The sequence below is a fragment of the Chiloscyllium plagiosum genome, unplaced genomic scaffold, assembly GCF_037043375.1.
Source record: "Chiloscyllium plagiosum isolate Xiang-an unplaced genomic scaffold, Cpla_swu_hap1 HiC_scaffold_6, whole genome shotgun sequence".
NCBI classification, from domain to species: domain Eukaryota; kingdom Metazoa; phylum Chordata; class Chondrichthyes; order Orectolobiformes; family Hemiscylliidae; genus Chiloscyllium; species Chiloscyllium plagiosum.
Genome location: NW_028270144.1, coordinates 64415922 through 64441543, shown reverse-complemented (window position 1 = coordinate 64441543; position 25622 = coordinate 64415922). Strand labels below are relative to the sequence as shown.

Here is a 25622-nt window from a genome sequence, read left to right as displayed (position 1 = left end):
TGTGGGAGATATAGCAGTTTGGATCAGTAATTGGCTGAAAGAAGACAGAGGGTGGTGGTTGATGGGAAATGTTCAGCCTGGAGTCCAGTTACCAGTGGTGTACCGGTACCGCAAGGGTCCACTGCTGTTCGTCATTTTTATAAACGACCTGGATGAGGGCGTAGAAGGGTGGGTTAGTAAATTTGCAGTCGACACAAAGGTCGGTGGAGTTGTGGATAGTGACGAAGGATGTGTAGGTTACAGAGAGACATAGATAAGCTGCAGAGCTGGGCTGAGAGGTGGCAAATGGAGTTTAATGCAGACAAGTTTGAGGTGATTCACTTTGGTCGGAGTAACTGGAATGCAAAGTACTGGGCTAATGGTAAGAATCTTGGTAGTGTAGACGAGCAGAGAGATCTCGGTGTCCAGGTACACAGATCCTTGAAAGTTGCCACCCAGGTTGACAGGGTTGTTAAGAAGGCGTACAGTGTTTTAGCTTTTATTAATAGAGGGATCAAGTTCCGGAACCATGAGGTTATGCAACAGCTGTACGAAACTCTGGTGCGGCCAGAGTATTGTGTACAGTTCTAGTCACCGCATTATAAGGAGGATGTGGAAGCTTTGGAAAGGGTGCAGAGGAGATTTACCAGGATGTTGTCTGGTATGGAGGGAAGGTCTTACGAGGAAAGGCTGAGGGACTTGAGGCTGTTTTCGTTAGAGAGAAGAAGGTTGAGAGGTGACTTAATAGAGACATATCAAGATAATCAGAGGGTTAGATAGGTGGACAGGGAGAGCCTTTTTCCAAGAATGGTGATGGCGAGCACGAAGGGGCATAGCTTTAAATTGAGGGGTGAAAGATATAGGACAGATGTCAGAGGTAGTTTCTTTACTCAGAGAGTAGTAAGGGTATGGAATACTTTGCCTGCAAAGGTAGTAGATTCGCCAACTTTAACTACATTTAAGTTGTCATTGGACAAACATATGGACGTACATGGAATAGTGTAGGTTAGATGGGCTTCAGATTGGTATGACAGGTCAGCGCAACATCGAGGGCCAAAGGGCCTGTACTGCGCTGTAATGTTCTATGTTCTAGATGGTGCTTGGAAGATGGGATAAGTGAGCGTTGCGTGTTGGGTTTGTATACTGTCTTCAATGTCTTATCTTAGCCTTGTATGTTCCTAGTGAATTGTCATAATGTTTTGGTGCACTCACAAATGAACCTTCGCCATTTCAGTTTGTCCAAGCCAAAATGTCCCTGACCTCTTCGGGGTGCATGGAAGAAATGCCTAAAACATTTCTGCTGACTTCCTGGGAGTCTGTTGCCGTGACTGAGGTCCAAGTAGAGCAGTCCTTTTAGGAGTCAGGCATATGAGCCACATTTCTGCTTGTATGTCTAGTATATATTAAACTTAGAAAGATTTACAATACAAAGAGAAATGCTTATTTAGCAAAGCTTTTATCCTAAAAGTATACATTGAATTAAACTATAAAGTAAATTTTATAACCCTGATCTTGCAATGCATAAAACAAGAATTATTTCCCACCTAAATGTCATAAAGTCTATTCATTTTGTCTTATCCTTTTATGGTCAACTATACAAAAAATGCTAAAGTAGACATGCATTGAAATCTCATGACTTACAGTGGCTTTACTTACTATCAAGTACAATTATTATAGGGATCTCCAATTATTCACATGAAGGCAATGGCTAATGAAATGACAACACTAATAAAAAAAACTTATTCTATGCAACTTTTATGTTCTAAATTAGAAGCCTTCTATTTAATTGCCAACAGCAATGTGTGTAAAGATATTCAAGTTTTATCATTGCCAAATATAATGTTAATTCTATTTATATTTCCTTATTTTGTACCATATTTTTAACATTAATATTAACATTAGCCAAGTAGATTTACCAAACCTGTGTAAATAAATGTAGAGATCCATTATTCACTTAACATATTCTTGATAATGCAAAAATACTCAGTTTGTTGTAAATAGACAGAGGTGAGTTGATGGCACTGTAAGTAATTAAGTGTGTTACATGAAATTGTAATGTGAAAATAGGAACTTTCAATATCAGAAAGGTAATGGGCAAAGTCTAAGGAAAATCTAAAAATAAGTGCATTTAATTTACTATTATACAGGGCATTCCTTATGTAAATATATTCCTTACTTTAAAATCAGAAGGCTGGCTATGACTCTGGATGGATTCAGCACTCAAAACCCTGTGGTGACTCTGTAACCCAAGCAGGGGGGGGTGGTCAGGTGGCGTCCCCGTTTCGCACCCGGAAGAGTGCGGGGCGGTCACGTGGCGTTCCGTTTCGCGCCCCGGAAGAGGGCGGGCGATCACGTGATGTTCCGTTTCGCGCCCCGGAAGTGGGTCGAGGAGGTCACGTGATGCTCCATTTCGCGGTCAAAAGAAGGTCATGTGGGGTCGGACAGCTAGGAATGCGAGGAGGCGGGGAATGGAGTCAGACCAACACCCAATCAGAAGATAATTCTACCTCAGTGTTTATATGACGTTTTTTATTGTATAAAAGACTGGGGCAGGGATAAAACGAGGTCTTACTTTTTGAACTGACACACTTTGTAGTTTGTCAGGGACAAAGAGGTTTAGACCCAGAGCTCTGAATGCTTTGTTCACTTACTGTGTAAAATAAATTAAGAGTGTGAGACCGAATATCTTCTCCTATTGTTTCATTTAAAAGAACACGCAGGACTTAGCTGACACATAAAAGAAAGTAAGTTGGTAGATTGAGCCAAAGTCCAACAATTTGGTGACCCCGACATGATGAAGACGGAGAAGTGACGGAAAGAGGGAAAAATAGAAACAACGGACAACTAACGTTTGATGACAATAACAAGCGGCGCCGCATAAAAAAAGGTGAGCAGACGCCTGTTTACATCGAAGTTCTGCAATTGGAGGTACTAAATTGATTGTTGTCCTAGTAATAGTAAGTGGACAAAGTTTCGTACGTACGGGTTTAAAGTCCCTTGGGGTTAGAGTCCCCATAAAAGCAACAAAGTTTGATACGTACAGGTTTAAAGTCCCTTGGGGTTAGAGTCCGCATAAAAGCAACAAGCTTTCTCCAAACAGGTTGGACCAGAAAAGGCGGAACTACAGAGCCAGGCGCCATCTACTACAGACTGGGTTCTGCTGAAGGTGATCAAACGGAAGTGGTCGGAGCAGAGGTGGACAGCACCTTATAAGGTGTTGGAGAGGACATCTCATGCGGTTAGACTACAGGGGAAAGGAGAAAGCTGGTACCATTGGAGCCAGTGTGCAGCCACGGAACCGCCAACGAGAACTTTAGAACAAATAAGAACAGAAAAAGAGTAGAACGGTCCTAAATGTTTAATGTTTGTACGAAGAAGGTTTTGGAAAAAGGGGGAGAGGTTCTCAAGATTTCTAAGCAAAGTTGTGTAAAGGATATAATGTTTATCTCTGTAAGCAGCCCACATTACCTTAGGCTGTGGAGGTTGGGAGTCTTTGCTATTGTCTTATGTATAAGTGTTATGCTGCTGTTAATAGGAGTATTAACCACGACGGACAAACACACAGGCGAGGGAGGAAGTTCCAGGAACAAAAGAGTAGTAGGACAAGAGGCGGATAAACGTTTAAGGGAGACGAGGAGCCAGGTACACATCAGACACGATAGAAATCATGGTACAACATATCAGTTTGACTTATGCGAAGTAATTGATTGTGGCAAAGATATAGGGAGCTGGAGGGAGTATGATGTATACTTTTGTTTCTATGCCATTTACTATGACCCATGCCCGTCGTGGGATAATGTATTAACATGGACTGGGGTACGATGGACCCCCAAGAGGTCGTCACCTTTGGATAATAGATAGAACATTCGAGACCGTGTGAGCCTGACAAAGGGGCAACTTGATCATTCTTCAGAGTTAAAAAATCCACTTTTGTTAACCCTGACAAAATTTGATATTAATCCTAGTCCAAAAGAGGTACAGAGTTACTGTGAGAGTGATGACAGAAGCTTTTATCTTGTAATAGGTGTAGGTCAATCTGGAGTGGATAATATGGGAGTATTAAAGGTAACCTTAGTGGACCCTCCTATGAGCCAGCCACAAACTGAAAATACAAGTATGGAGGTAGAACCAAGTTCAGGAGTTGTGGTAATAGACCACAACAACCTTACGAGAAGGGACATTATTAAATTAGCTACCGGGTATGGGGACAAGAACTTATGGCTAGACTGGATGATAGCGACTGCAACCTCAATGAATATGAGTAATTGCGTCGCGTGTTCTTCGGCAAGGCCAACCCTATTTACTACCCCGGCCCCATTGTTCACTAATATAGACCCAATCGGATTTCACTGTATGATGGCCCTCACTATGCAAGCGGACCCTCCAAATTGTACCACATTAAGTGCTATTTTCCCACCTGTAAAGAATTCTATGTTGCCTCCAGTGTTTACACCAAGAGCCAACAATTACACGTGTTTTGCTCGAAAGTCAAATATTGTCTTGGGAGACATGCCCGCTGACTGGTGTCAGGACACAATGTAACTGGCTGGCAGAACGCTAGCACAATGGTTTGGGTCTAGGGTGATCTTTTTTGGTAATGTGGAGATAGAACACTGCATATTAGTCTACCTCCAGATTAGTCTGGAACCTGTGCAATGGTTAGGTTAGGGGTAGCCTTATTCCTTTTGGGAGAACGACGACAGGGAATAAATCCATATACATGAATTCGTAGGGATTTGTTTGATGTCACATCTGGCTCAACCACTTACATAGATGCAATAGGTGTTCCCCGTGGTGTACCTGATGAATATAAATTGGCAGACCAGATAGCAGCAGGGTTTGAGAATCTCCCAATTATCGGGGTTTTATTCCCAGTTACGCTGAATAAAAACATTGACCGAATTAATTATGTACATTACAAAGTACTTAGGCTAGCCAATAGAACTAGAGATGCGGTGGCGGGACTTTCTGAACAATTGGCAGCAACCTCATTGATGACAGTTCAAAATAGAATGGCCTTAGATATGTTGCTAGCAGAAAAGGGGGGAGTGTGCTCTATGTTTGGAGATCAATGTTGTACATTCATCCCCAACAATACGGCACCTGATGGTTCGGTCACCAGAGCCTTGGAAGGACTAAGAATTTTGTCTGAAGAAATGCATGAACACTCGGGTATTTACAACCCTCTAGGAGGACTGTTCGATTCATGGTTTGGGAAATGGAAAGGATTAATTGCCTCTGTGTTTATGTCCCTCGGAGGTATGATTATTGTGTTAGTATTGTGCGGATCTTGATGTATTCCCTGTATTAGATCTTTGTTAAACAGGGTAATTATTACAGCAATTGAAGGGAAGGCTCCCCCGTCTTACCAGATGTCACAGATGGAGATGGAAACCATGGCTTTAGCAAGGAGGGAAGACTATGCATCGGAGAGCGAATATGATGTATAGAACTGGTTGGTTGGTCTCATTTTCATGAGACCAAAAGGGGGACTTATAAATATATTCCTTACTTTAAAATCAGAAGGCTGGCTGTGACTCTGGATGGATTCAGCACTGAAAACCCTGTGGTGACTCTGTAACCCAAGCAGGGGGGGTGGTCACGTGGCGTCCCCGTTTCGCGCCCCGGAAGAGTGCGGGGCGGTCACGTGGCGTCCCGTTTCGCGCCCCGGAAGAGGGCGGGCGATCACGTGATGTTCCGTTTCGCGCCTCGGAAGTGGGTCGAAGAGGTCACGTGATGCTCCATTTCGCGGGCAAAAGGAGGTCACGTGGGGTCGGACAGCTAGGAATGCGAGGAGGTGGGGAATGGAGTCAGATCAACACCCAATCAGAAAATAATTCTACCTCAGTGTTTATATGACATTTTTTATTGTATAAAAGACTGGGGTAGGGATAAAACGAGGTCTTACTTTTTGAACTGACACACTTTGTAGTTTGTCAGGGACAAAGAGGTTTAGACCCAGAGCTCTGAATACTTTGTTCACTTACTGTGTAAAATAAATTAAGAGTGTGAGACCGAATATCTTCTCCTATTGCTTCATTTAAAAGAACACGCAGGACTTGGCTCACACATAGAAGAAAGTAAATTTAAATTGGTAGATTGAGCCAAAGTCCAACACTGAGCACAAGTTAAGCTAATTGAGAATAAGTGGTTATTGTTACTAAAAGATATATTAATATGAAACTAAAAGATATATTAAAATACAACTTTTGATTGTAGATAATGAGAACAGCATTATTTTAAAATCAGAGACAATGGATGGAATTGCTGTATTTTAAAAACAAACTATCAACATTCAGTTGTGATTACACTATTGCTTTACAAACAGTGGGGAGGAGGGATAAGATGGCACAGTGCCGGGGTGTATCTGCAGAGTGAGATTGGTTCAAAAGATTGCTGATTGATTTTTGCAGTTGTGGATATTGGACATCATCAGCTAATGACAGTTCTCTGATTGGCTCCTGGGCAGGTGAACAGATTGGGTGCTCACTAAAGAGGAAAGAAACTGAAGAAGCAAGTTTTGTCTCTCTTCAATAGAAGTGACTAAAACCTGTGGAAAGCCAGCTATATTTTCCCACCAGCTGATGTAAGCTGTTGTCTTTGACTAGTAACTTGAAGACCTTGTCCTTCCTGTAGAGCGTGAATTAGTTCAGAAAGAAGATTGGAGAACAGAAGGTCAATGTTTTCTTGTAATCTTAGTCCATCAGACAGGTAAATTGGGGACTCTAATTAAATTATTAATGTTAATGCAACTGTGGGAATAATGGGGATAGAGTGTAAGTGCACTTTCCGAAGTGAGTTATAACGAAATAGATGGGCACAACTTTAAACCAATCAATAATGGAGTTCTAAATTGAGTCTCACTCTAAGTAGGATTAAGTAGCCTGTAAAATTGACAACTTTACTAAGATATAAATTTTTAAAAACTATAAAGACATGCTACACCTAAAAATGTTAAACATATTTACTGATCACAAACAAATTATTCCATGTTCCAGCACAATCCATCAATGTTATAAAACATTTTTTTCCTTTGCATTGAAGACACAAATTGGTGTATTTAGATTGGCAACCCAAATATAGACTTTAAAATTCAGATGAAAATGTGTTTGTTTCATAAAAAGTATTTCTGACAAGATGGACTAGTCCTTCAACTCACTAAAAATTACTTAAAACAACAATACTGACCATTTTGGTAACATTGGTATAAATGAGTCCATTTATTTTTAAATGTAATATGCCTGAGTACCAAGAGCAAAAATGGTCAATTTGAAGAGCTTCCTTGAACAGGTGCTTTCAATGGAAACACATCATCTTCATTATTTTAATCTGAACAATATTTAGTTTTGCGGGTGGCCCTGGGCTTGTAAACAATTAATTTTAAACAAGGTTATAGACTGATGAGATCAGATATATAACGTTTAATATTGTGCACATGTTACAGCAATATTAGAGCAAATTATCAAAAACTCTCTGTGCTGGATTTTGGTACAAAAATGGTAAGATTGAGTCATGAAATTTCTCAACTCAGCAGATCTACCTTGGTAGAAAGTACCTGTCAGACCCAGTTTTCATTCTTGGAGTACAGAGTCAGGATAGAGCCAAGCCTGCCACACCTCAGCTGCACACGACTTCGAATGCAGCATGCCAGAAACTGCTGTTCATACCCTATTACTCCATAACTTTTATGAATGTTGCAGAAAGGGAAGTGGCACCCTGCTTTGGAGAAAGAGGTCTGGAGTGGTGATGGAGGGTTGGATTATCAAAGGAAGCCACAGACACAGTTTACTGACTGAGACAGCAGGTAGATCAGTGCTATTTCAAGCACCAGAAAAAATTCAGCACTGATGCAAGAAAGTTAATGGCCATCTGCACTTTGTAAGGCTAAGTGTCACTATTTTCTCTCTGCTTTTTCACCCTCATTCCAACTCTGAAAATGCGTTGTAACATCACCAAGGCTAATGGTTTACAACGCTCATCATTGCATGCAGCATTTGCCTCAATGGTCCTTTTGTCAACAATATGGCCTTTTGGAGCAGTTGGTGATGAATCTCACTAGGAACAGTTAATTCAGGATTCAGTGTTGTGCAATGAGGGAAGCAAGAGAGGAAATTGCAGTACCGTTGGCAATGATATTTTCGTATTCACTGTCAACGGGGGTGGTACCAGGGGACTGGAGAGTGGCAAATGTTGTGCCCCTGTTCAAAAAAGGGAATAGGGATAACCCCGGGAATTACAGGCCAGTTAGTCTTACTTCAGTGGTAGGCAAAGTAATGGAAAGGGTACTGAGGGATAAGATTTATGAGTATCTGGAAAGACACTGCTTGATTAGGGACAGCCAGCACGGATTTGTGAAGGGTAGGTCTTGCCTTACAAGTCTTATTGAATTCTTTGAGGAGGTGGCCAAGCATGTGGATGAGGGTAGAGCAGTGGATGTAGTATACATGGATTTTAGTAAGATATTTGATAAGGTTCCCCATGGTAGGCTTATGCGGAAAGTCAGGAGGCATGGGATAGAGGGAAATTTGGCCAAATGGATAGAAAACTGGCTAACCGGTCGAAGTCAGAGAGTTGTGGTGGATGGCAAATATTCAGCCTGGAGCCCAGTTACAAGTGGAGTTCCGCAGGGATCAGTTCTGGGTCCTCTGCTGTTTGTAATTTTTATTAATGACTTGGATGAGGGAGTCGAAGGGTGGGTCAGTAAATTTGCAGATGATACGAAGATTGGTGGAGTTGTGGATAGTGAGGAGGGCTGTTGTCGGCTGCAAAGAGACTTAGATATGATGCAGAGCTGGGCTGAGGAGTGGCAGATGGAGTTCAACCCTGCCAAGTGTGAGGTTGTCCATTTTGGAAGGACAAATAAGAATTCGGAATACAGGGTTAACGGTAGGGTTCTTAGTGAGGTGGAGGAACAGAGGGATCTTGGGGTCTATGTTCATAGATCTTTGAAAGTTGCTACTCAGGTGGATAGATCTTGTAAGAAGGCCTATGGTGTATTAGCGTTCATTAGCAGAGGGATTGAATTCAAGAGTCGTGAAGTGATGTTGCAACTGTACAGGACTTTGGTTAGGCCACATTTGGAGTACTGTGTGCAGTTCTGGTCGCCTCACTTTAGGAAAGATGTGGAAGCTTTGGAGAGAGTGCAGAGAAGATTTACCAGATGTTGCCTGGAATGGAGAATAGGTCATACGAGGATAGGTTGAGAGTGCTAGGCCTTTTCTCGTTGGAACGGCGAAGGATGAGGGGTGACTTGATAGAGGTTTATAAGATGATCAGAGGAATAGATAGAGTAGACAGTCAGAAACTTTTTCCCCGGGTGCAACAGAGTGTTACAAGGGGACATAAATTTAAGGTGAAGGGTGGAAGGTATAGGGGAGATGTCAGGGGTGGGTTCTTTACCCAGAGAGTGGTGGGGGCATGGAATGCACTGCCCGTGGGAGTGGTAGAGTCAGAATCTTTGGTGACCTTTAAGCGGCAATTGGATAGGTACATGGATGGGTGCTTAAGCTAGGACAAATGTTCGGCACAACATCGTGGGCCGACGGGCCTATTCTGTGCTGTATTGTTCTATGTTCTATGTTCTAATGAGGCAGACTTGATAAGGGAATTTAAGGTGAAGGAATCCTTAGGAGGCAGTGACAATAATATGATAGAACTTACTCTGTAATTTGAGAGGGAGAAGGTGGAATCAGATGTAACGGTATTGCAGTTGAATAAAGGCAACTACAGAAGCATGAAGGAACAGCTGACAAGAATTGACTGCGAGAGAAGCCTAGCAGGAAAGATGGTGGGGAAAAATGGCCGGAATTTTGGAAGTAATTCAATAGGCACAGCAAAACCTCATCCCGAGGAAAAAGAAGCATATAAAAGGGAGATAAGGTAACCGTGGCTGACCAGAGAAGTTCAGGGACAGCAAAAATGCAAATTCTGAAGAAGATAGCTGAAGAGATAGTGGAGACTTTAGTAGTAATCTTTCAGGTATCACTAGAGTCAGGGAGGGCCCCAGAGGAATGGAAAATTGCTAATGTAACCCCCCCCATTTAAGAGAGGAAGGCAAAAGATGGAAAATTACAGACAGGAAATTATAAGCCAATTAGTCTGACCTCAATCGTTGATAAGATTTTGGTTTCATCAAAGGGAGGTCATGCCTGACAAATCTGTTAGAATTCCTTGAGGAGATAATGAGCAGGTTAGACCAAGGAGAACAAATGGATGTTATCTATCTGGACTTCCAGAGGCCTTTGATAAGGTGCCGCACAGGAGGAGACAAGGTACTAACATGGATAGAAAATTGGCTGTCTGACAGAAGGCAGAGAGTGAGGATAAAAGGGTCCTTCTCAGGATGGAAGCCAATGACTAGTGATGTTCCTCAAGGGTCAGTGTTGGGACCATAACTTTTCACTTTATACAGTAATGATCTGGATGAATGAACTGAGGGCATTCTGACTCATTTTGGTAGTATTGAGGAGGCAGTGAGGCTGCAGAAAGATTTAAACAGGTTACGAGGGTGGGCAAAGAAGTTGCAGATGAAATACAATGTCAGAAAGTGTGAGGTCATGTACTTTAGCAGGAAGAATAGAGGCATGGACTATTTTCTAAATTGGGAGAAAACTCAGAAATCAGAAGTGCAAAGGGACTTGAGAGTACTAGTCCAGGTTTCTTTTAAGGTAAACGTGCAGGTTAAGTCAGTAGTTAGGAAGGCAAATACAATGTTGTCATTCATCTTGAAAGGACGAGAATATAAAAGCAGGGATGTACTTCTGAGGTTTTATAAGACTCTGGTTAGACCACATTTAGAGTATTGTGAGCAATTTAGGGCAGGAGATAATGAGCAGGTTAGACCAAGGAGAGATGTACTGGCCCTGGAGCAGATCCAGAGGAGGTTCACAAGAATGATCCCAAGAATGAAAGGCTTAACATATGAGGAACATTTGGGGACTCTGGGACTATATTCAATGGAATTTAAAAGGATGAGGAGGGATCTGATTGAAATGTACAGAACACTGAACAGCCTGGACAGAGTGGACATTGGGAAGATGTTTCCATTGGCAAGAGAGATGAGGACCCTAGGGCACAGCTTAAGAGTAAACGGAAGCCCCTTTAGAACGGAAATAAGAAGAAACTTCTTTAGCTAGAGAGTGGTGAATCTGTGGAATTCATTGCCACAGAAGGCTGTCGAGACTGGGTCATCGAGTATACTTAAGGCAGAGATAGATAAGTTCTTGATTGCCAAGGCAATTAAAGGTAACAGGGAAAGCTGGAATATGGGGTTGAAAAGTCTATCAGCCATGATTGAATGGCCGAGTGAACTCGATGGACCGAATGGCCTAATTTCTGCTCCTGTGTCTTATGGTCTTACTTTCAATTAGCTGAAATGGGTGCTTGCAAACCTGATGGCTGGAACTTTGCAGAGTCAGAAAGATTTTGAATGATTTCTGAACAATGGTCCCTATTCTGGACACACTGGTTTTGACTAATGCAAGATAAGGGCATGGGTAGCAATCCACATTCTGGGTAATTTATACAAAGATGGGTATGTCAGGATCACACAACCAATTTGCTTTGGTTGCAAAAATCCTGTCACTGAGTTTACAGGTTCTTCTGCCGGAGATCAGAGGTAGTACAGTGCTGAATCTCAGTTGCAAAGAAGTTCATATTGCTTGGATCATTTCAGTAAATAATCAAACAACTGCCATGAAGGTGCTAGTAACAAATTGTGAAGACAGCAGCACAATAAAACTGGATTTCATAAGATTGACAACCTACAAACCAAGAGTGCTGCCAGTTAATGTTGGGATAACTGCTGACTGCAAGGTATATTCAACATATCAAGTTAGGGTCAGCACTATTAAAATGAAAAGAGACTGGCAGCTAAAACAAAAGTGTAAACCAAATTCTATATAAATACTAAAGACTGGGACCAAAAATGGGATTTACACATGGAGGCAGGGGGCAGAGCTAAAACATGAAATGGATGCTTTGCAACTGTCTTTACCAAAGAGCAAAATGCCATCAGGCCACGGAGACCGACAAGGTTACACCAGATTGTAAAACAGCCATGAAGAAGCAGCTCTGCAATTTTCAGGAAAATATGGTGAAAGTTTGAGATCCTCATCATCTTTTGGAAGGACACTGCTAGCCTACACTGCTACGCCAGAGGCTATTAAACTTGGAGCAAGTATGTCACCTCCTGATTCTCTAAAACCTGTCCACTATCGACAAGGCGCATGTCTGGAATGCGGTAGAATACCCATTTGTTAAGATTTGTGCAGCTCAAACAACACTCATGAAGCTTGAAACCATCCAGGATAAAGGAGCCCATTTTACAGGCACCACATCCACCACTGATTCTCAGGAGCAGCAGTGTGTATCATCTCCAAGATGCACTGAAGAAATTCGCGAAGGTTCTTTAGACAACAACTTCCAAACCTACAACCTCCACTAACCAGAAGGACAAGGGCAGCAGATACATGGGAACACCACCAAAACCACCTGCAAGTTCCCCTCCAAGCTACTCACCATCCAGACTCACAAATATATCGCAGTTCCTTCAGTACAGCAGTGTTAATTTCCTGAAGACCACTCCCTATCGGCATTGTGGATCTACCTATGTCAAACAGACTGCAGCTGTTCAAGTAGGAAACTCATGAACAGTATAGACAGATCATTCTAAGCAAGGACTTACAGTTCATGGGGTGAAAGAAACTTACCATGGTCCAATGCATGGAGGACTGTGTATCGAAGAAGTCAATCAGAGTGTTCCCCAACCGGAAACCTTTGATGAACCAGGAAATCCACTCCCTACTGAAGATCAGATATGCAGCATTGACCCAGACCTATTTCGGAGATCCAGATACGGCTTTTCCAAAGCCATCAGGGATACCAAGAGGCAGTACTGGACCAGGTTAAAGGCCCAAACCAATCAAACAGACTCCCGCTGCCTATGGTAAGATGTAAACAGCATTACGGAATACAAATGAAGCAAGGAGAGCAGACAAAGACACATCACTCCCTGATGTACTCACTGCTTTCCATGCTTGGTTGAAGCAGAATGTCAGAGGCACAGTGTCCCCTGTCCCAACAGCACTGGACATACCTGTACCCTCTGTCGCTGCTGCAGATATCAAATCAGTCTTCCTGGTAGTCAATCCAAAGAAACTGATGAGCCCGAACGGAGTCCCTGAATGAGCACTCAGATCCTATGCAAACAAACTAATGGAGGTATTCACCAACACCTTCAACCTCTCCCTCCTACAAGGTGAATTCCCCATCTGCTTCAAGAAAACCACTATCATCAAGTACCTAAGAAAGCATATGCAACATGCCTTAATGCCTATGCCCAGGGCTCTGACCTCCATAGTCATGAAGTGCTTCGAAAGGTTGGTCATGGCCACATTAACTCTAGTTTCCCAGCCGCCCTCGATCCCCTACAATGTTCCTACCGATGTAACAGGTCCACAGCAGATGCTATTTCCCTAGCCCTGCACTCATCCCTGGAACATCTGGACAACAAGAACACCTACATCAGATTCCTGCATTCTACACCATAATCCCCTCCAGACTGATTTCAAGACTGGAGCCCCCAAGGAAGCATCCTCAGCCCCCTACTGTACTCCCTGTACACCCACTGCTGTGTTGACAAATTCCAAATGAATGCCATCTACAAGTTTGTTGATGACACCATTGACGTAAGACAGATATCTAACAACGACAAGTCGGAATATAGGAAGAAAATAGAGGGCTTGGTGATGTGGTGCAATGAGAACCTCTCAATGTCAGCAAAACTAAAGAACTGATCATTGACTTCAGAAAGAAAGGAGGAGAACATGCCCCCAGCTACATTAATGGAGCTGAGATTAAGAGTGTGGAGAGTGCCAAGTTCCTGGGAGTGACAATAACTGACCACTTGTCCTGGACTTTCCATATAGATGTGATGGTCAAGAAGGCACAACAACACCCTTTCTCATCAGGCAGTCCAGGAAATTTGACATGTCCACAAGGACCTTCACCAACTTATTCAGATGCACCATTAAAAGCATACTGTTCGGCTGCATAACAGCCTGGTATGACAACCGCTCTGCCCAAGATTGTAAAAAACTTATAGAAGATTGTGCGTATAGCCCAAACCATCACAGAAGCCAATCTTCCATCTATGAACACCATTTATACAATTTGTTGCCGCTGACAGGCTGCCAACATCATCAAAGATGCAAATCACCCCAGTACTGTTCTCTTGCAACCTTTTCCGTCAGGCAGAAAATACAGAAGCTTGAACATACACACTAGCAAGTTCAGGGACAGCTTCTTCCTGGCCATCATTAGATTGATGAATGGACTAACTTCAAATAAGGTTGATCTTGCTCAGCGCACACCCTTGTGAAATGACCTATATACCTCTAAGTTTCTTTCACCCCATGAACTGTAAGTCCTTGCTTAGAATGATCTGCCTATACTGTTCATCAAAAAAGCTTTTCATTGTACTTAGGTACATGTGACAATACATATATCAAATCAAATCAGGGCAGTTAAAGATGGGCAGTAAACTCTGGCCCAGCCAGCAATGTCCACAACCCATGGATCTTCAAAAAATGTGAAATGTAAGGTCCCATCCTCCCTCATTGTTTTAATATAATCTCTTACCAGAATGAGGTCTTCTCAGGAGTACATTTTAGAATGCAAATAAGGCAACTCTCTTCACAGTCATCTTATGTTTTTCCATATCACCAGATTGCAATCAATCTGGTGATATGGAAAGATACCACTTTGCCCACAAACACTGTTTCCTCCATCTACATTTATTTGCTGTTCACCATTTATTTGCGAGGTCCTCATTGTGCCCCACTGATGGATTTTTTTAAAAGAAAATGAATTGTTCAGCTTGGGCTATAGCCTCCAGTACTCTATTGAGAACAAATCCTCAGAACTCAAAAGCAGAAACTTAGTTATGAAAGAAAATGCTGAAGAAACTCAGCAGATCTGGCACATCTGTTGACAGAAAAGCAGAGTAAATATTTTGAGTCCAATATGACCTTTCAGTACTCTTTGGTTCTGAAGAAGAGTCATGTTGGACTCAAACATTTACTGTCGGACCTGCTGCATTTCTCCAGCATTTTCTATTTTTACTTCAGGTCTTTACTCTGCCTTTATTTGAGCAGAAAATCAGTCATTGCTTTCCACAGGTTGACTGAATTCAAGTGAATTAAAATGGTTAATGATTACATTCCTTTACATCTAGAAAAAGAACTTCTAGAGAAATTACATTTTTTTCTGCACAAAACTCCATTAATCAAGGAAATATTCAACACTAGTAAATAGTTCTCTGATCAATAAGTTGTTTAAATGTGTTCTATTATTTTTCTTTCAGTCCCGCCCCTGTTTTAATTCAGGATATTTTTCTTATTTTTTGCTTAAGGGTGGAGAGCCATGATGGTAGAAATAATATCATATATTATTTCTGCTTATAAGTCCTTAGTAACTATTGACTGGGTAAGTAATAGTGGAATTAATTAAAAAAAACTCTGGTTGTGAAGTTTAATTTCGTTATAAGTTTCAACAAAATGGCATCAAATATTAATCAAAATATAAATGGAAACTTCAATTACCTCAAATGTTCAGATTTTACAAAATTTCAGATAAATTACTACTTTTCATTGTTAAAATCTTATCTACATTCATTCAAATGAAACAATACTATAAGCAAGATTACAAACCAGAAGGGTGGTAAGAAAGGAATGATTTTTAAAACCATAAGCAAATCCACATCTAATTCAAGAACTCTTTTAATATTTTTGTCATTCTGAAAATGTCAGCAATAATGTTCCCTCCCAATGTAAAGTAACAAATTCACTCCAAAAACTAAATATTTTAAATATTCTCCTGTAAAGGCTGATCAATCACTACTCTGTAGAATTAATCCCAGTGCAAATTGTCTGGCACAAATGGAACCACAAACAAGACAACTGTTGCCAGAAAGTGTAATAATTTCACTTGCAATGAAATTTAAACAAATAGTTGGGATATTTGAAATAATATTTAAAATTTAGAACGATCTGGAAATTACTGTTTAACAAATGTACCAGCATAGTTTTAAACAAAATATTGTTGTGAACCCAGCTGATGATACTAATGAACAAGCCAGATCCCAAAATGAAATCTAATTGGATAGTTTTTTTTTTAAAGTTAGTTAACGTGGTGGCCAGCCATTAAAACAGAGTCATATGAGGCTGCAGGGCTTCCTTAATACCAGAACAGCAATTTATTACACAAGACAAAACAAAAGTTATCTCGAGAAGACAGAAAAGGACATTCTAAAGTAAAATTTTTGACCCATTTTCCAACACCATCAATTTACAGAGATTCAATCCCCAGAGCAATTAACTCTTTATATCAAATCTTTAAATTCCACTGAAGTGACTCCTGACATTTTCTTTGCCATGGATTGCCAAGGCAACTTGATGAGTCTTTTTCAAATCTTCTAACATGAACATTTCCACAATTCTAAACACTTAAGCTTTGTCAGTTACAGCAGATTTCTAACCAACTCTTCTGGTTTGCAATTTCATAAAATACCCTTTTATTAGAGTGACTGCATTTTTCCCAAACTATCCTGTACTCCCACAAGGAAAAGGAAATGAAACTTGTTTTTGAATCCAGTCAGTTCACTTCTGAACTGCTCTGAAAAAATTCAATTTCTGGGTTTTCTAAACTAAAATCAATTTTTTAACTATTCTAAACTGAAAATAAAACTTTGGCTTTTCATGATTATCTGTCCATTGTAAACCCAGTATACAGTATAAACATCTTACTCCATTAACATCAGACAGTTCTACAGCCACCTGCTTTCCAAGCAATACTGGATTAGGTCAAAGTTCTGGCAGAGCTCTCTGACTTTTTCAGAATAGTTACCGACACCTATGTCTTTGAAATCCTCGGTCTAAAAGCAGCTTTTTAAAAACACATATAATACTATAGGCCTTTCATCACAATGTAGGTAATATCATATTAACATATCTTAAGTTACTACAGTGAATTCAAAATATTGCACTGATGTAACATACTGAGATATTTTAATCATTATTTTAATAATCTCTGTAAATGAAAAGTTTCTTCTGTAAATATATTCAAGGATCAACAATATTAGGGCAACTAATAACTATCAGTTATAACTGTAGGACTTTTAGTACATTGGATCATGATGGGGGTTCTATTAATGCTACAAGTAATAGCTAACACAAATCTGCACAAATGCCAGCAATAAACATATCGGTGTTAGTTATAGCTCAAATTTTCCAAACAATATAATAACAATTCTGACCAACATTAATCGTAAGAAAAGATATTTTAAAAACTCACTCGTCAGTAGCTTTTCAAGTCAGACTTCTGATGCAGACTGCTCTCTGGAGCATCTATTGTGGAAAACCTGACAGGTCTTGATGTTGTTCAGGAGAGTCCAAGAATCCCCTGATACCACAACCCCCTCCCCACTGCTTAATGACACTAGCTGCTGCATTCTGATAAGTAAATATTTCAATTGGCCCAGAAGTTCTCATTATGCTATTGGGAGTGTTTCAGCAAATGGATTAATGTTTGGTTATTAAAGTATGTAAATAGAAACAGTGGATGAGGTAAGTGATACAAAGTGTTGGGTGCCAGCTGAGCAATGCTGAAGAGTGGCAGTGTCACAAGTGGCAGGGTGGTACTGTATCTCGGGGCAGCAGAAGAAGGCTGCAGGAAAATAGGTTGACAAATGGTTAGGGAGGTGTGGTTGTTGGTCGGAATGGCAGTAGAGAGACAGGTAGGAAAGGTATTGGTATGGTACAGTAGCAGCTGAGTAGGGGTTGTCAGGGTGATAAGTTAATAGCTGGGTTGGGTGGTAGGGTGCAAGGCTGACCCAAGTCTGTCTGGTAAAGAAAATGAGGTTGGGTTGCGTCAATTGGGGAAAAGGTCAGAATGGCATGAGGGCTATGCGAATAAGGAAAGGCACTGGAGGGCTATTTGTACAGTTACCCAGAGATCAGAACTGATTTTGATCAGTCTAACACTTCCTGGGTAACTACCAACTAAACATTTTGGAACTTTAAGAAGTCTCTAGTTCTAACTCAGAGTTAGAGACTTCTTCAGAGGTTTCTGAATGCAGGGTTAAAGAATCCATCAGAAGTTTAAACTTTCTGGGCAATTTCTGAGTAGACATTGCACTGGTATTTCTGAGGGGTTCCAATGCGATTCTTGAGGGTACTTCCAGGCTTGGACTATTTAAAGGAAGCAAGTTCTGGCCATTGCTAGTTATAGAATTGACAGGATTTCCTTTACTCTGCTTTAACAATCCAACTGAAATTCAGAGTTCAACTTCTACTGCACTTATTCATCTTTTCCAATTTCCACAATAGCTATTCTATGATATCTGAGATGAAGTGACATTATCAATTAGTGTCAACTAATGTGAAGTTCTATGTTGAAGACTTGTGCTAGAACTTAAAAGTGAAATCATACTTATTAATTCGCAACATTACTCAATACTAATTCAGATTACATTACAGTAATCATTGCTCATGTTCTGATGCATTTTTCTTATGACAGTATTATTGTTTTTGATAAACTGATTCCTTACAGATTTGAGAGGACCTATTTGGAGAACATAGAGAAGTGGGAAAAATGTAAAAAGTGTGCCCTTGCCATGTTTGATTTTTGGACTGTTTATTCACTTACAGGAAACTGTAGACGGGGTGGTGGCTGTTATTTCTTATGCTTGGTCCTGTTATTTTCCTTCAGTATTTTAAAGTCTGTCTAGATAATTCACCAAAAGATTTCATGTGGGTCTCGTGGAGCCTTTATCTGCAGAAACTATGTTTAGGTCCTGACAAATAAAAAAGTCATTACAATAGATCTATTAATTAACTGCTAGGAGCAAATTACTGTAGATGCTGGAATTTGAACTGAAAATAACAAATGCTGGAGATCACAGCGGGTCAGGCAGCATCCATGCAGAGAGAGAGAGCAAGCTAATGTTTCGAGTCTAAATGATGATTCAGAGTCCGATGAAGAGTCACCAAGACCCGAAACGTTAGTTTGCTCTCTCTCCATGGATGCTGCCTGACCCACTGTGATCTCCTGCATTTGTTGTCTTCAGTCATTAATTAACTCATCTGTAGTTTGTGAATGAAGATTTAAAGATTTGAAAGCTATTTCTTCTCTGCTTTCAGCCTGAGGAGCACATCTTTGCTGATCAGACATCCTAATTACTTGAGAGAAGCTGGTACCCATCTTGAACAGGAATTAACTGTATTTCCACATTGTTTTGAGCTCAAACACTAAATTCACACAAGGTAAGTTTCTCGCATTAAAACAAGAAAATAACTCAATGAAGGCCACTTCAGAAGAAAAAAAAGTCTGTTCTGTGATTACCTCAAAATTTTGGATTTTTAGAGATAAATCCTTTAATTCTTAGGCATCCCCAAGAATGGATATAAGTTTATTTTTAAGTCCTCCCTAAACTCTTAATAGTATGGCTATGCTTGACTAACTGTTCTCACAAAACCTTGACTGTCAGTATATTAAGTCTGCTCAAATGAATCTCAGTACAATAATCCTTAAATACAGGTTGGTACAAATCACAGTTCTTACCTTCAGGTCTGTACTGAGCAACCATAGTCACAGTCTGGCCTGCTCCTTTTAGAGCCAGTGCAGCCTGCTCATGTGTTGCAGCACGCAGATCTATGCCATTTACCTTTGTAAGAAAAACAAAGCAGTTAATTTACACAGCTTTAGCAAAACAAAACAGTTTTTTCATCGAACAGATTTGTGTGCTGCAAGTGATGTAATGTTATATATAAACAGGGTAAATGCGAAAATCCTAATACAAAATATAATTAGGATTGACAAACATTACAGTACATAAACTAAAATATTTACAGACTATGAATTTTAGCTTGGTGATCCATAGCAATGATAATCAATGAGGTATGAATTACTGCTCAAATGTGCAGCATTCAGCTGATCACAGTTAAAGGCAACCACATCATCAGCTGGTTCATCTGTTCAAAAGGGATAAAGTAGTCACAACAATTGCACAGGACTGTTGAAACATGACTGGGTTCCTTCCACTGTACCTTTGGCATGAGTCCAACCGGGAGGGGGAGGGGCATTGGTTTATTTGGCAAAGCGATCTTTTTGACTGGAACAAATCGAGCACATCTGGAAACCTGCTGTTAATATTTTGATATTTCAATCTGTAACATTCAATATGCTCCAGACCAATAACATCAGAACACTGGGGCAGATTTGTGGGGCCGATATGACAATCCATATCCTGGTACTTCTACTCAAAATTAGTTCAAAGTTAACTTCTAGTGATTTAAAGCATATTCTCCTAATTGGTAAATTTCAGAACAAAACAGAATTTACAGCAAAGACTAGGCAATTTATGAGAAACAGAACACTATTCTGAACACATCAACTCGAAACATTAACTCTTTTGTCTCTCTATAGATGCTGCCAGACCTACATTTTCTCTAGCATTTTCTCCTTTCCTTTCAGATTTTTAGTATCTGCAGTATTTTGCTTTTACTTACATATTTTCCTGAAGTTTTCGATCTTGCACTCATCAAAATGTTTCACAAGAATATCAGTTCAAGAAAAAAAAAGTCATTTACACTATGAGCATTTCTTGTGGGCGGCACGGTGGCACAGTGGTTAGCACTGCTGCCTCGCAGCGCCAGAGACCCGGGTTCAATTCCCGCCTCATGAGACTGACTGTATGGAGTTTGCACGTTCTCCCCGTGTCTGCGTGGGTTTCCTCCGGGTGCTCCGGTTTCCTCCCACAGTCCAAAGATGTGCAGGGTCAGGTGAATTGGCCATGCTAAATTGCCCGTAGTGTTAGGTAAGGGGTAAATGTAGGGGTATGGGTGGGTTACGCTTCGGCGGGTCGGTATGGACTTGTTGGGCCGAAGGGCCTGTTTCCACACTGTAAGTAATCTAATCTAATCTATGAGAGGAGAATGCTGATTAGTTGACAAGTAGGCTCTGATGGGTAGAGGCACTGACATGGAGAATGCACCCATTACTGCTAACTGACAGTTTACAGTGAGGCTTGGCTTAATTTTTAAAAATTGACAATCTGTACCAAACAGCACATCTCTTTGGCTGTTTGGTTTGAATGAGATACTGACCATTTACAACAGGCCTGTGCTTGCAAAACTCATAACAGGTGTCGAACATTAGATGTGATTCTGATATTCGATAACACAATGTGCTGGATATTTCTGAGTGAGTGAAGAATTATGCTGGCAACCAGTTTAGGATATCAGTCAAGCTCGCCATGTGGCATACTTGAATGTACTGGAAGATTTATATATTAATATATAGGGCCCTGTTCTGTGTAACAGAAAGAATGTGTATATTGACTGTGGCTGTTTCTACTCAACAAATTAGGATGTAGCCATTTGCTGGTTTATTTCTCGGGGAAATGCCCTGATCAATCAGTTAACCCACCGTGTTTAATGATTAGACAAAGCCTGACTGCTAACTGTCAATTAGCAGTAATGGGTGCTATCCCATTGCAATGCCTCTACTGATCAGGGTCTACTTGCAAAGCAATCAGCACTGTTCTCTCATGCAGAATAAATGTCAGTTTTCCCTGAAATTTATCTTCTTGCAAGATGTCCTGATGAGTACAAGACAACAAACTTTGACAAAAGGTGTCCTTTTTCAGCAAACTAAAGTAACATATCAACATAAAGGCACACTTCAAATGTAAGAAAAGACTGAATTTCAAACTCATAACAAATGCAATTCTGACAATGTTAATTGTTTCTCTTTAAAAATGTTAGAATACATATCTGGTGAGTACTGGAGCATGTGTTACTGACAGAAATATAAGTACAAACATTCTACAGGTTATAAAGAAAACAATAATTGATTCAGGTGGGTGAGTTTTTGTTCTGTCCACTCAGTGGAATTGGAATGAAACCCAATCATTTGTGATTTGCTGCTGATAATATATAAGCAAATCACAAAATGGGGATGTAGGGTCAAGAGGAAAATTTTGGGAGTGACTGCTATTCAAAGACCACCTATGGTTTCTTAACAGGAAGTTCATAAAAGAGAATATCAGAAAGATATAAGCAACTAATCCTGGATTTCCAGAATATTGGATGTAGACGCAGACGTAACCTCAGGGCAACTGAACAACAGGAAAGAAGTTTTTTTTTCCCTGACATGCAATGCAAGCCAAAACTAACCAGCATGCATTGAGAGAAGTAACAGAATAAGTTAATATCAATAGTACTCATCCAAGGCTGTATTTGAAGCAACAAATTAATAACCTCACTACAATTGCTAAGATATTCCTTCACATCTACTTTAGATAATTTACATTAATATTTAATTAATTCAGATTTAACTTAGATAAATATGAGGTGTTGAATTTTGCTAAGGCATACTAAGGTAGGGCATTGGGGAGTGTCGCTGAACAGAGACTCAGGGGCGCAGATGCATAGTTCCTTGAATGTGGAGTCACAGGTAGATAGAGTGGTGAAGAAGGTGTTTGGCATGTTTACCTTCATTGGTCAGAACACTGAGTATAGGAATTTGGATGTTATATTGTGACTGTACAGGGTATTGGTGAAGCCACTTATAGAATACTGCATACAATTCTGGTTGTCTTTCTATAGGAAGGATGTTGTTAGACTTGAGAGGGGGCAGAAAAGATTGACAAGGATGTTGACAGGACTGGAGGGTTTAAGGGCTTTTGCCCGAAACGTCGATTTTCCTACTCCTCGGATGCTGCCTGACCTGCTGTGCTTTTCCAGCACCACTCTAATCTAGACTCTGATTTCCAGTGTCTGCAGTCCTCACTTTTGTCTGGAGGGTTTGAGTTATACTGGGAGGCTGAATAGGCTGGCTTTTTTCCCCTGGGATGTCGGAGGCTGAGGTGACCTTATAAAGATTTATAAAATCACGATGGGCAATATCCAAGGTCTTTCTTCCAAGGGGAATCCAATAGTAGAGGGCATAGGTTTAAGGTGAGAGGGGAAAAATTTAAAAGGGACCTGAGGACAACTTTTTTCTTGCAGAGGGTGGTGTCTGAATGGAATGAGCTGCCAGCGGAAATGGTGGAGGCTGGTATAATGACAACATTTAAAAGGCATCTGGATGGTTATATGAACAGGATGGGTTTAGAGGGATATAGGTCAAATGCTGGTAAATGGGACTAGGTCAGAGTGGCATGTCTGGTTGGTGTGGATGAGTTAGACCAAAGGGTCTGTTTCTGTGCTATATGACTCTATGATATCTCCCACACACCTAGAAACTTTCTTTCAACTACTGTCCCCTGTTTCTAGTAGAAGCTTGGTTATGTATATCAATCTCAGCCCAGAACTATGAATGTACAGACAACCAATGGTCTGACAGTGCATTGTGATTGTAAGCAAATGAATGAATCATGGCCCCTCACTGGATACATGTTATGTATGATAACTTTCTAATAGTTTAAACTATATGAATGCAGAGGGTGTATAATCCCTTCTAATTAATAAACACTGCAGATTTATCTGAGGGAGACAAGCAGCACATGTACAATGACTTCCTGGACCTTTGAGAATGTAACCACTCTAGTGAAACTGACAGCCATTGTGCTTGACTGAGACTCATATCTGGCAATGCTGACATAATTGATCACATTGAAGATCAAGCCATCAGTGGTCGAGGTTTATAGGCTCATTCTAGTAACAGTTATATGAATTCTGAAGTTTCATCCACATTTTTCAGGATCTTTCCATTGATTGTATTTAATCCAATTCCTTGTTTATCCTCCAGTAATGTAATGTTTAATTCTTCCCCATGTTAACTTGCTTCTTCCAAATTATTTTCTTCATGGACCCCCATGCTTTATAGCCATCCCTAATTTGGCACTTCACGTAATTGTGGTGTCAGCAAATGTTAAACATTATAGACTTTATTCTATGTAAAAGAAGAACAAGAGTGGACCATGTACCCATCTGATAATCTGCCTCTTAAAGCATTATAACATCACTCGCAGATTTATAATTCATCAAACTTGAAAGGATTATATAGCCAATGCTATAGGGAAAATAAATAAGGGGCAAAATGTATGTGCAAAACAAAATAAATCACTTTTTAATTTATACAACATGTTGGTTAGTATGTTGCATTGGGTTTTGATCTTTTAATATGGAGGCTTTGAAAAGGCTGTGCAGGAGGGCTGTGATGAGTAACTACACCTTCACTTGAAAAATATATGGAAGGAGCTATGTCATCGTAACATCAGATTACCTGGAACTTGAGCATGAGTCCATTAAATTCCAGAAGAGTGAGACAACATTCTCACTAACTATCTCTTGCATATAGTTATGTTCAATAAAGCCTGTTAACATTCCTTCATATCAGTGTGGACCTAATTATATAGGTTACAAATTTAATTTCAAATTTAAAGTTTCTCATTATGTAAAGAAGTTGATTTTAAAAAAAGTCTCTTTACTACAGAGAATTACAGAGAAAGATAAATTTGAAATTTATAGGGACTAGTATTCCTGCCAATTTATTATTTCAATTGAATCATTTAGGAAGGCCACTGGTTTTACAGATTATCTAATGGTACAACTAGGTTACATGTCAAAGGCTTTTAATTTTCCAAAAAAAGAGCCAGCCTGGGGACCTAGCCTTGGGTTTATGTAATGAATGTGGGTTTGTTGATTTCTTTAGACTAGAGTTGATCTTGTTTCTGACTGGGTTGGAGATTACATCATACAAGAATTAGGCAACAATAATCAGAAAAAGGAGTACTCTCCTGGACTACATTTGCTGGTCTTATAGATCAAAGAAGCCTCTGTCAAATACTTTGCCCTAATTGGCCTATATTTTGACCTTATTTTGAGTCTTCCCTTAAATAACTCTAGGAGAGATGAGGATGTATGTATTGTGATGTAACAACTGGGCCAAAATAGATCATACATTAATAGGACTAAATATTTGGGACCTCCCAAACTGGGATGGAAGTGGGGAGTAAGATGCCTAAAAGTATGATATCAGTTGGCAGGTTCAGATTTGTGGAATCATTCATGGCATTGGAGAAGTGAGGTCAGGACACAAAGATCGGTCATCCTTATGAAGTGGGCAGTTCATTAGTCTCAATAAAAGACTTGTTAAAGTTAGGTTTAGGAGATCTCCTAGTTGTCTTCCAGCTTGATTAAATGGTGGGAAGCAGATCAATTGGCTGGAGGCAGGCACTCAATGGCAGGTCTGCAGGCTTTCTCAGCTTACCTTCATGAGAATGCAACCAAAGACTGCCCTATAGACTGTTTATACTATACCCTAATTGAAGTTTATGAAACTGACTGAGAGGGCATAAACGTGTTGGGCACCCTTCCAGGTAAATATCATGTAACCTGGTTCTTCTCTGAAGCGGAAAATCTTCCAATTTATCCTTCACTTTAGACAGCATGCCTGCTGCCCTAATTAGATTGAAAACCAACCTTCCTGCCTGCAGATAAAGGAATCACTTCTTAACTTTATTCTTCGTGGCAGATTTCTGAGCCAAAAACAAACTTCCTACTATGGTGAAAATTTGGCACATAGTCAAAAGCATAAGTTTAGAATCCCAAAGTTTGGGTGAAATTTGAGTGTTTTTT

The 25622-nt window shown here is 40.3% G+C and overlaps 1 protein-coding gene across 9 annotated transcripts in view; it reads right to left on the bottom strand.

Annotated features, from left to right (window-relative positions):
- Positions 1-25622, bottom strand: part of dlg2 (discs, large homolog 2 (Drosophila)) — a 1025979-nt gene that overhangs the window by 373539 nt on the left and 626818 nt on the right. For all 9 annotated transcript variants that reach the window (XM_043691613.2, XM_043691616.2, XM_087988059.1 and 6 more), the window contains one exon: positions 19600-19702. In XM_043691613.2, coding sequence (XP_043547548.2) covers positions 19600-19702 — 103 coding nt within the window. The remainder of the gene's footprint in view (positions 1-19599; positions 19703-25622) is intronic.